The sequence below is a fragment of the Amborella trichopoda genome, chromosome 1 (assembly GCF_054954075.1).
Source record: "Amborella trichopoda isolate Santa Cruz 75 chromosome 1, AtrichopodaSantaCruz75HAP2 v2.0, whole genome shotgun sequence".
Lineage (NCBI taxonomy): Eukaryota > Viridiplantae > Streptophyta > Magnoliopsida > Amborellales > Amborellaceae > Amborella > Amborella trichopoda.
In genome coordinates this window covers 9,386,015-9,398,351 of record NC_142336.1, presented here as the reverse complement: position 1 = coordinate 9,398,351, position 12,337 = coordinate 9,386,015, and the positions used below count along the sequence as shown (strand labels likewise).

Here is a 12,337-nt window from a genome sequence, read left to right as displayed (position 1 = left end):
TGGTTCTAGTGTAATCTTGGGATTCGACTTTTTTAGGTAGAGAGTGAAAATTAAACTTTTTTTTTTTAGGTTGGTTATCGGGTTGTTGAGATCATTTCCCCAAAATTTGGGATCAAAAAGATATTTCGGTGTGTTTTACCAAAGGGAATAGATAAATAGTATACTCCAAGGGAATAGGAAATTTTTTCGCAAAATAAATAAGCCAAAGAAGTTATTGTATGGTTTGCGGGCAATGGAGCATGTTAATGTTCTTATTTACCCATTTTTGTGTCTAAAGAAGTTTATATACTTTTGTCTCCAAATACGTATATTTACTTAGGATATGTTTATATCGGACATCGTTTCATGTATATAGAGTTGTTGGGTCATACATTTGGCTTTTACATGTTTTTAATATGAATGGCAATATTAACCAATAAATCATATTGTATAAATAGTTAACGAATGTGGCTAATAAAACTGCATATAAGATTTTTTTTTATTTATGTGGTTGAGATATTGGAGAGATCGCAAATTTGTAAATCATGTTCAATATAAAATGTGGTTGAGATATTGGAGAAGATCGCAAATTTGTAAATCATGTTCAATATAAACTGATGATTTATGTGGTTGAGATATTGGAGAAGATCGCAAATTTGTAAATCATGTTCAATACTTGGTCGAGATATTGGAGAAGATCGCAAATGTCGAGATATTGGAGAAGATCTCAAATGTGTAAATCATGTTCAATATAAACTGATGAGGGTGATTAGTAGTTAGTTGATTGGAACCATTTTGAGATATGCTTGTCTTCCTTTCGTCAAGCTAGGGTTTGTCTTCCTCTCGTCAAGCTTGGGTTTGCTCCTAGAGTTAGGAGCTTTCGGTTTCCTTAACATATTCCTTTTTTTTTTTTTAAATGTAAAGTCTGGATTAATATTGATAAACGTGCTCGCCGCAATTTGCATTATTGAGCTTCTTTCAGTTTCTCTAACATATTTCCTTTTCATATAAAGTTTGAATTAATATTCCTAAACCACTAAAGTTAGCTGGCCTCAATTTGCTAACCTTCCTTTTTTGTCTTTAATACAAAACTTAATATTTATAATTTCAATCCTTTTTTTTTTCTTTAATGCAAAGCTTAATATTTGTAATTTCCATTCCTTTTTTTCCTTTAATGTAAAGTACAATGGATTGCAATATGATTAAAATTTTGAAAACATTTTTTTGAGTAAATGCATAAATTTATCACTTAGGTTTTGTTTGTCTAATATTTCCAAATTGAAAAATTCCTTCTTTTAAGTACAAGACGGTTGCAATATGATTAAAAATATGCAAGTACTTGGTAAGTATTTAAAGATTTATCAATTATGTTTTGCTTGCTTAATAGTTAGTAATATAATTAAAATTTTGAAAACTTTTTTGGTTAAGGCCAATTTTTAAAGGGGTTGGGTTTTCATGTGATAAAGCTTCTACGCAGAAAGTTAAGTTACCTAGAAAGATGATAAGATTAAAAATATAGAGATTGTGTAAAACGAGACTATTTACTTAGCCATTGGATGTGAACAATCACATAGATGAAAGTGAGTCACAATATTCGAGAAATTTTATTTTGTATTTTATGTCCAAACAATAACACATCCTCAACCACCCTATTTCAAATCTAACGATTTATTATAATTGCGGTCTTCATGTAAAAATAAATAAAAAGTATTATTTCCATATATTAATCTTAATATCAAATACAAGAAATGGTACATAAAATAAATAAAGAATTCAAATATCCAACATAAAGAATAATTTATGGATGTATATGCACCTTTGTTATTGTTTGGAGTATAGAGCAGTTTATGCATTTTTTAACAAATGAATATAGTGGTTTAGATATGTTAATATGGACATCAATTCAATGTGCGTGTAGCTTTGCTAGGCATAGTTGGTCTTACATTTGGCTGCACATGTTTCTACTATAAATTATATTGTCAAGCAATAAAATGTATTTTGTAGATAATTAATGAACTGAAATTTTGTGTGTATACAATATGTTGCTTTATTATTGCAGCAAGATTAAAATATATATGTACACAGTTTTGGTGAGTCAGCCGACTCACCTATTACTATACAGTCCCTTGTATAGTAGATGGATGTAAGAAAATATTAGATCCACTAAAAAGTTAATATGGACAGAGAAAAGGAAATTCAAAAGACTATTTTATATTTTTTTTTAAAAAAAAATTCTAAATTTAGATTATTATGGTTGATATTATCAAAACCTAAAATTTTATATCGGAAATAAATCTTTGAGATAGATTATGGAGGGAAACTGCACCAGAATACCTTTCACCATCAATGGTAATTTTTTTGCTCTCATTCAGTAACTACTTTCTATGCGAAACATTTCATCAATATTATTAAAAGAATGGAGAGTTTCAAGTCAGCCTACTAGTTGGTAGCTACAATAAATGTCCAAGGGCCCAGATTGAATCTACGTCAATCTAATAACCACGATTATATTTCATATTTTAATTTTAATTTTTCTACAAATTTAATTCATTTGAAATTTTGAGCATCTACTTTTGAAAAATAGACGAACTTAATAAAAATCTTTACAAAATAAATTACAAAATTATAGAGGTATTTTGGTCAATTTATTTTTTATGAATATTTTTAAAATATTTTTATTCGGTGTGCTTTGATGATAAAAGTGGACGCTCTAAATTTCAAGTGATTTGAATTTGTAGAAAAATAATTAAAATTCGAATACAAAATACAATCATGACTATCAGATCAGCCCAAATTGAATCTAGGTCATTGAGTTTATACTATTCCATCAGCTAATGGGCTGACAAGAGCTTCTTGCTTAAAATAATGGGTGTTTATGCATAAGGTTGACCCCCCAACTTTGTCATGAGATGCAATTTTAATGTCAATTTTTTTTTAGGATTGTGCAATAATCTATTTTTGTCTCAAATTATAAAATTTTAAACTCCAAAAATAATTCAAATCAAACAGATTTTTAAACGCACAAAAATATTGAAAATAGATGGTTCAAATAATGTGTTGCAAGATGTACTATTTTTAAGACTTGAAATCCGTTTTGTTCTTCATAACTATGCATCTCGATGTTTCGATGTTGAGATGATCAATTAGATATTTTTACAACATTAAAACAACCTTTTCAAAGGATTTTAGAGGTGTACCTTACTTCTATATTCTAAAGTGTCAACCTTGTATGAATGCTTTCTTAAAATATTTAGTTAGTTTAATAATAATTTAAACAAATCGAGTTTTAGGAGACCTTAAAGTCATAGTAAATACTAAATATTAAGTTCCCATAATAATAGGAGAATTGTAGTGAAAGAAAAGAAATAGGGGACTCTTTAAGGGACGTTGGATGAGTAGCAGTCACAATTTTTATAATGATTTTGGATAAGACTTGGCATAAAAAAATTAGGAAATTAGCTCTCTTATAAAATAAAAAAAGTCATTCTCTCTATTTCTAGGACGAATTTCTTTATAACTCCTGAGATAAATAACATCATTCTAATCAATTATTTAATAATCATATGTCCTAGTCTTAGTTAAAAAAAATCACTCACTATTTTTAGGGCGAATTTCTTTATAACTCGTGAGATAAATGAGATCATTCTAATCGATTATTTAATAATCATTGGTCCTAGACTTGGTGTCTTAGATTGATCCCTATATCCATAGCAGTATTGGTATTATTTATAGTTCAAAAATTGATGAGTCGACCTAATAACTCTCTTTAAATGTCCTTGGCACCATTCGCAATGCAGTTATGTCAGCCGATTGTTGGACTCCATCATACGAATGGCAGTTGATGTGCCATTTCATTTGATGAATCTGAAAGGGGAGGTTGTCAACACCGTTTGTATCAGTCCGTACCTAACACATGACACAAGTTCTTATATTGAGGTTGTATCTATCTTTTAACTATCAGAATCCTGGCGCTAGTGGTGCCTTCGGCGCCATTGGCACTGTCGTTTCGTGTGTTGTCTTGTTAGCCCGGAGTGTCTGGATCAATCTTCCTGTGTTGGCATTTGGAGTAGTGCCTATTAGGAATGGTGTTAGAACGTTTTGCTGCAGACTGTTTTCAGTTTGGTAGTTCTTGATTCTGATATGTCGCTCATCCTCGGAGGCATTCTTCAGTGTTCCGTGCTTTGCCAAGTGGTACCTGTTGAGGTGAAAGGTTTATGGTTAGGTTAAGGGGGTGTTCAGGTTTTACGCGAGGTTGCCCGAGTTATTCGGGTGTCTCACAGTTTCTCTTATCGAGATCGGGGTGTCTACAGCTGTTCTTTTTTGTCGTTGTCCCGCATGTGTGAGACAGCATGTGTGAGACAGGGTGGAAAAGAAATAGATATTTGTGAGACGGAATCGGTGATGGGGCACACAAATGGTGTGAAAGATTTTAGAGGTTTTGAAAGAAAATTGGTTCATGTCCTCGAGAAGAAGAAACCTTTTTAACCATTTTTCAACTTTTCTTAATAAAAAAATTTTGGCCTTTTCAATGCAAAGTTCCGGTTGTTGACTTTGTTCTACAAAACCGCACTATATAGCCTTGGACCTTGCTTGCAATAAGTTCGCCTTTTTGCCCCAAAAATCATTCCATTAAAAAAAACTTTCGCCTGAACTCGCCTAGTTAATAAAACTATTGGTGCAGAGATGAGGGGATCGACATGCTGCAAATGATCCACAAGTCGTACTTTTTGCCTTAAAATTTGTTAATTTGATTATTTTGTACGATATCGGCTCATAGAGCTTGATTCATGCACAGGTCAAGCTTTGGTGCAGGATTTACCTGGTTGGGAATAGGATTGGGGCGTAAGTGGTTACTTACGTTAACGTAAGGTCCCACCCTCTATTCCCACCATTAACATATAGAAAAAAACAAAAAACAAAACAAAAAGAGCATTCTCTTAAGAAAATCAAAAGAATCAGGCGAAAATGGAAACTTTAATTACTCTTATGAAAAAAATAGAAAGCCATTCGGTAACAAGAAAAATATCTTCAATATTTATTGATCATTCTATCAAGTAAAGAAATAAAATAGCAAGCCATAATTCCTAAATATAGGTATTAAATAATTTAACCAGCACTTAAATTACTCCTTTTCTAAAATACCAGAAAATTCTATTTTTCCTTAGAATATATATCAAAGTTATGCCTCTTCTTGGGTATGTTCGCAATGGAAGGGTTAAGAAAGAGGATGGTTCTCTTGCTACTGTCATTGGCCATTGCCAAGTTCCATTTTGGCACGTGTGAAGCTAGACAAGGCCAAGCCCTTATGCAGCACATGAATGCCCAGTTTGTAGGAAATGTGGGGTTTGAGAACTGGGGCTCTTTTGATGAGGTCACACGTGTGTTGCCTCAACATGGGTTGAGAGAGAGAGATGAGATTGTTGGTGGGTTGCCTGGTGAGCCTGCGGGTGTGGAATTCAAGCAGTATGCTGGTTATGTGACTGTCGACGAGAAGGCGGGGAGGGCGCTCTTCTACTATCTGGCCGAGGCCGTCAACCCTCTCTCCAAGCCTCTCCTCCTCTGGCTCAATGGAGGTATTTCTATCTCTCATGCAGACATGCCCATATACAAGTGAATGAACTTTCTCAACATGTCATATTCCCTTAAGGGGCAATGGGCCCGGCCCTGACCTGACCCGATAGTTGACACGGACCTGACCCAGGTCGGGTCTAAATCATTTTGACCCAGATCCGGCCCAAGTTTTGGGTCGACCCTATCTCATGAGCCATTGATTCTTTGTCTCTCAATTTCGAATCATCTTTTACAAATTGTTATCTTTATTTGGAACTAAACTAGTATCTCAAAGTTCATCTATCGAGATTTGGAAAAGTTGATTTTAGATTGGTAATCGGTGAGGAACGACCTAGCTCCTTGTGGAAACTAAGAACAAGCCTGATTTTAACGAACTTGCCTATTTCTATCAAAAAAATCTAACCAAAAAAGAAACTTTCCTTTTATTACCTTCCCTTTTCCAAACTTTGGAGTAACATACACATTCACATAAAAAGAGAATTTGTCATGGAGATATTATTATCTTCATTTGAAACATAATCTTTGACCCAAATTTTAGATAATTTTATTTTGGAAATATGTATGACAATGTGTACTTTTTATACAATGAGGTCACAATTACTATTAACTATTACATGTGAAATCAAATGGCTAGGGGGTGCGAACCAGCACAAAAAATCAAAATAAAATTTCTCGAATTGTATGACATACCCCTAACTATCAGATTTCATATACAATGACTAAGGTTGATTGCGACCTCCTCGTATACAACCCTTATTTTTTATAAAAAAAACTATGCATGTATTGTAATTACAAAAGTAGAAATATGCATAACACACTTCTTGCTAATATTTCTTATAATATATATACAACTCCGTTTTGTAAACAAATATCACTAATAAAACCTGCTGGGCTTAGTCTTCGCTATCATATACCAATTGTTGGTTATCCACATCATTATCTTAGGACACGGTTTCTATGCGGCCAAGCCCACATATGTAGAAATGCGGGCATATTAATAAATCTATTTTTGAGATGGATTTTTGGACTTAATTTTTAAGGACATGTAAGATATAACGATCATGAATATGAAAAAATATGTAAATTTTAAAAACTAGAAATAATAATTCTAATAAGAAACCATTTGGACTATTAGTTTCCATTGTTTTTAGATGGAACACCCACTTGCGTTAAGATGGATACTTTACACTTTTTGGACCGCATATGTAGTCATGCGATCCAGCCCGTATGAAACAATTTTCTTTTATCCTATGATTATTTTGCTATATCGCTAAAATCTTTGTATACATAACGTTGATAACCCATGTGCAATCAATTTTGAGGAGGAAAATTTTTATCACATAATGTATTATATTTATATATTAATGCATGTGAAAATTTTCAGTTAATACAAAGCAAACATAGGAAAAATAACGTGAAATAAAAAACTAAGTAGAATAAGGGTATTTTGATTTGGAAATGGAAGCAAAGTAAGATTTTCATCATAGGGCATTTGACTTCAACATACGTTAAAACTGATTCCAATTACTATCATATCCTTAAATTTTTTTTATTGCCTCTTACTCTCTCCTCAAGGCAGAAAGTGTTGAGGAAAACTTAAATTGATGGACTGCATAGGAATAGGCAATTAAGATGTGCAAAAAACAATCCATGACTATGTCAAGAAAAAGTTCTTTTTCAGTAGTAAATTTTAATTTAATTATGGAAATTAGAGAGCATATCAAGTTTTTACATAGGAATCAATTTTGTGGAAAGGATTTATATAGCATTTAGAGAAGGGTGAGGTTTTGTAAAAGGTTGGCACCTTAAGCAATCTAAGTAAGGCACCCAAAATTGATACCAAGCAGTTTAAGTGCCGAAAATCCCCATGATGGGCTACAAATCTATTTTAATATTTAATTGTGAAATTTAAAACTTAAAAGATAGTGTAGATCGAGCGGATTTATAAACATTTGAAAATATTTTTTTTCCTTTAGGGAATATCTACTTTGACATCATATATTTACTCAGTCCAGGTTTATTTTGAAGAACACGAGTGTTTTCAGACAAGGGTTGTAGATAAATAATGCATAATATGGGAAGGCTTTTTAATACATATTATCATCTTTGAAGTTGTGACTAATGCCTGGCTTTCCCCATTACCACACAAACCTTAAGCATTTTTATGGAAGAGTAAAGAAATTATATGGAAGTTAACCACAGTGTGAAATCAAAGATTGGATGAAAGCTGGAGTGGTCGAATTTGAACACACCAGTAGAGAAGAATAGCATAACCATATTACTAATGGATGTGTTGCACGTAGAATAAGTACTAAGATAACAAAAAAAAAAAAAAAGGCAAATTAATCTTAATATTAAATAGAGAACACAGTATAATAATAAAGTAAAGAACTGCAAAAATTCACCATTAAAAACTTATGAGCCTCTATATTATGCTCCCTCAGGAGCATACTCTAAATTTACTCCCTAGGAAAAACTTTTACTTGGGAGATTTTTCTTGATTTGAAATTTTGGGATCTATCTATTTATGACTAGATAATTATCTTCCAAGGAAAAAAATGGATTTTGACTTCATGAATGCCTAGATCATTCCTGCCAAAAATTGGATGGTTTCATTATATTCTTGGGATGTGACATTTTTTAGGCTGAGAGTGAGAACTAAATTTTTCTTTTTTCTTTGATGTTGGTTACCGCCTTGTCCAGATCATATCCCCAAACCTTGGGATCAAAAAGATATTCCTAGTGTATGTGTTTTGCAAGAGAATAGATAAATAGTATACTCCCGAGGGAGTAGGATATTTTTCGGCAAACATATAGGCCAAATTGGTAATTATATTGTTTGTGAACAAGAGAGGACGTAAATGCTCTCATTTACCCTTTTTTGGTTCTATAGAACATTTTTGTCTTCAAATAAATATTACTTATTTGGGATATTTTAAAAGACATCCATCCAGTGTGCATAGAGTTGTTGGGCATGGTTGGTCATACATTTGGCTTGGGCATGTTTTTAGTATGAATTGCGATATTAACCAATAAATTATATTGTATAAATGAACGTAGAGTTTGTTATAAAACATTTATCTTGCTCATCTTGCTTATAAATTATTGCTAAGATTTAAGATTTTGCTATTTGTATGGTTGAGATATTGGAGAAGACCACAAATTTGAAAAATTATCATATCGAACAATCTCCAATATATCTATATTAATTTTTAAATTTTGTTTGTTTTGGTTCTCCAAACGGAATGTAATTCGAGTATATTCATTTTTAAATTTTGTTTGTTTTGGTTCTCCAAACGGAATGTAATTCGAGAGGAAATGGAATTAATCATAACGTCTAGGAATCAATGAAAAAATGTAAATATTTTTGTTCAGAATAATTTATCTTTTTTATTCAAGTTATTATTTCTCCTGTCTATTTGAAAATATGTGGGTTAAGGAATGAAAGGTGTGTTACTCTGTTTTCTTTTTCCTTATCGTCTCCTTAAGTGTCTCTCTCTTTTATTCTTGATCAATATATATAAATTCTTATCACTCTTTTGTTTATAATAAGGTTGATGGTTCTTGAGTAGTTCTTAATGGACTAATATATTAGATATAGATATTATTAAGATCTAATATCTTAAACTAATATAATGGATATTAGCATTAATAAGATCTTGCATAAATTTATTTATTAGTTTTATTTATATAATTTAAATTATTTATTTAAATCATCTTCATTATTTTAATTGTATGTCAAATGTAGTCGTGTTAATTAATAATATATGAAAAGTAATATTTACAATCACATTTATAATTGATTAATAAAATATTAAATCGTGAAGATAAATGTATAAAATTTTCTCTCTAAAAGTTCAATAATAAATATATTTCAGTGATTAATATTAAATATCACGTGCAACACATGTGCATATTACTAGTATTTATTCGGCGAGCCTTGATGAGAAGAGTGGACGCTCCAAATTTTTAGAATAAAATTTAAATTCAAAATCCAATCATGACCATCAGATAGGCCAGATTTAATCTGGTTCATTGGGCTTATACGATTCCATCAACTAGTGTGCAGACAAGATCTTTTCCCTTAAAATAATAGGTGTTTATGCATAGGGTGCGGTTTGTATAGAGCCTTGGCTCTAAACAATCAAATTGGAGCCTACCTTTAAATAGTGTTGAGAAATGTGGTTTCAATATTGAAAATCTTTGTGATAGCATTAAATATATCTTCATCTTTATTTATAGAGTTTAAAGTTTCAAAAATAGTGTAGATCAACTGATCTAAGAAATCTTGAAAATCTTGAAAATTGATGGTCCAAAAATGCTTTAAAAGATACACTATTTCCAGAACTTGAAATCCACTTTTTTCTTATGTCCAAGCAACTTGATGTCGAGATGATTAACTTGAGTATATTTGAGCATCAAAACAACGATCTTCTAATAAAATTTTTGTGGTACGCTCTAATTTGATTGTTTAGAGCCTCGGCTCTAAATAAACTTTTCCCTTATGCATAAGGTTTCAACCTTAGACCATCAAAGTAAGGTTTTCATGGTGCGTCAAAAGACCTTGGGGTTAACATGCTCTACTTTCTCTCTCGAGATAGGGTCCCATTTTATTCTTGAACATGTACTCGCTTTTTTAATAGCTTAATAATTTAATATAGAGATGGAGAAGAAATTATTTTTTAGTAGTAAGCCCGTCAATTTTCATTTTCTTTTGTTGCACATTCATTTTAGCCAAAAGAAATAAAAAATTTTATGTGAACATTTAAAAAATAAAGCATCTTTAATATACATTTTGAGAAAAGACATTTTCTTTCTGGCCAAGCTTTCTATGCTTTTCCTACTACATAAAACTTATATGTTTTCCCCTATCCAAATGTCCATTCTGAATAGATGGCTGAGATGACTCAAATCACAATGTCATGTCTCTAAATATTTTATTTTTAATTTTGTCTTTACAAATTATTTTGACAACAAATTTTGAACGTCCACTCCTCTCTTAAATTCACACATGTAAAAATATTTTCAATAAATAAAATGATCAAAATACCCCTGAAAGATTCAAGGGGTATCTTGATCATTATATTCTATCGAAGAAGTCCTTTTAATATTTTATTTAGGTGCACTCCGTTTAGATTATGGCATGTACCAAACTTCATATTCATATAATTTGTTAAGAAAAAACTAAAAATAAAATACTTTAAGGTGTTGGATCTAGATCAAATGGTCAGTGACTCACTTGATCTAAATTGGACGGGTGGACAGGGGAAAACATATATTTTGAATGCAGTAGGGGAAGTATAGTAACCTTTCCCTTTCTTTCCCGGCTGTTTTTGCCTATGTTTTTAGTAATCCAAACTTAAACAAGAAAACTGTGGGTGACAACTTAAACCAGCTAACTTAAACCAGCTATTTTTTAGTATTACTCACTGTGTTTCTAGTGTTAAAATAAAACTATCATTGAAAATATGGATGGCCAATGCAGCCATGTTATCTATGATTCCTAGAGAGATTACTACCTTTTTCGTCTTTTGTTATCATTTTTCTTTAAAATTAATGTTAATAAAAGCGTCAACAGAGAAAACAATAAACTTTAAATATAATTTACCCAATAATTTCCTGAAATTTTTTGAAAACCAGTTGAGTAATTATGCATCGTTAACACAAATGAGTTGTGGTCTGGTGGTGCCAGGTTAACCTTATTCAAGTATATTGACTCACATTTTTCTTCTTCTTCTTCTTTTTTGCACAGGTCCAGGGTGCTCTTCTCTTGGATATGGAGCGATGTCAGAGTTGGGACCTTTTAGAGTCCACAGCAATGGGAGGACTCTTTACAGGAACAGATACGCATGGAACAATTAACCTTGTTTTGTGAATTTCTATGAACTATAAACCCTGATAATCTCTCAATCATTCAAAAGGCTTTCTCTGAATTTTACGATTACCAATTTTAAATAGGTATTGTCTATGAATGATGCATGTTGTTCACAAAAAGCATTATTTTTGCTTATCTTGGAACCACGGAATTTCGTATCTAGTAATGTTTTTAGCCAGACAAACAGGTTTTCTAAAGCCATCTTACTTCTAGAGTCCAAAATACTCTAGATTGGTTTGTTGCTCAAAAGACCAAAAGTAAAGTTTGTTGGAAATTGAGGCCTTTCATGCGCTTTTATGGTATTGGCATGGAAAGAGCCAATATAAACATTACTAGGTCTTCAGTAGACTAATTAATCTTAATGGAAGTTTTAACGGTTAGGTTGTAGCTTTTCAAAACTCCTGTTAAGGTGAATAAAAATAGGAGTTACAATTTTGATTTTGTATAGTTGAGATTCAAATTGTAACTCCTATCTTTATTCACCTTAAAAGACATTGGGAGTTTTGACAAGCTATCACTTGGTTGTTAAAACTCCTGTTAGAAATAATTAGGCCGATAAAAACCTAGTAGTTGTTAAAACTCCTATTAAGAATAATTAAGCCGCTAAAAATTTAGTAATATTTATATCTATGCATGGTTCTTTTCATGTCAATACCATGATATTGTTAACTAATATGTTTATGCCCATAATAATTGGAGTTTTTGAATAAAAGAGTAAAGGCCATAATTCCAACAAATTTTGCTCATATAGAAGTATATCACTTTGTCAATATAATTAAGGGATATGACTATGCTTATCCATTAGGACAACCACTACAATCACATCAACAGCAGCAACGTCTATGTACGGAGCACCATAACTTGGGTAAATGATGAATGCTTTTCCATTGGGACAATCACTACAGTCACATC

The 12,337-nt window shown here is 31.7% G+C and overlaps 1 protein-coding gene across 1 annotated transcript; it reads left to right on the top strand.

Annotated features, from left to right (window-relative positions):
* Positions 1-4,996: 4,996 nt before the first annotated feature.
* Positions 4,997-11,483, top strand: LOC148783540 (serine carboxypeptidase-like 40). Its single transcript, XM_088852413.1, has 2 exons — positions 4,997-5,552; positions 11,303-11,483. The coding sequence occupies exons 1-2, from the start codon at positions 5,177-5,179 to the stop codon at positions 11,410-11,412; spliced, it is 486 nt and encodes a 161-aa protein (XP_088708539.1). The 5' UTR covers positions 4,997-5,176; the 3' UTR covers positions 11,413-11,483.
* The last annotated feature ends 854 nt before the right edge of the window (positions 11,484-12,337 follow it).

Excerpts from the sequence above, each read along its gene's own strand:
- LOC148783540 (XM_088852413.1), top strand. The coding sequence starts at position 5,177 with ATGTTCGCAATGGAAGGGTTAAGAAAGAGGATGGTTCTCTTGCTACTG. Across the intron at positions 5,553-11,302 it reads CCTCCTCTGGCTCAATGGAG|GTCCAGGGTGCTCTTCTCTT; the intron begins GTATTTCTATCT and ends TTTTTTGCACAG.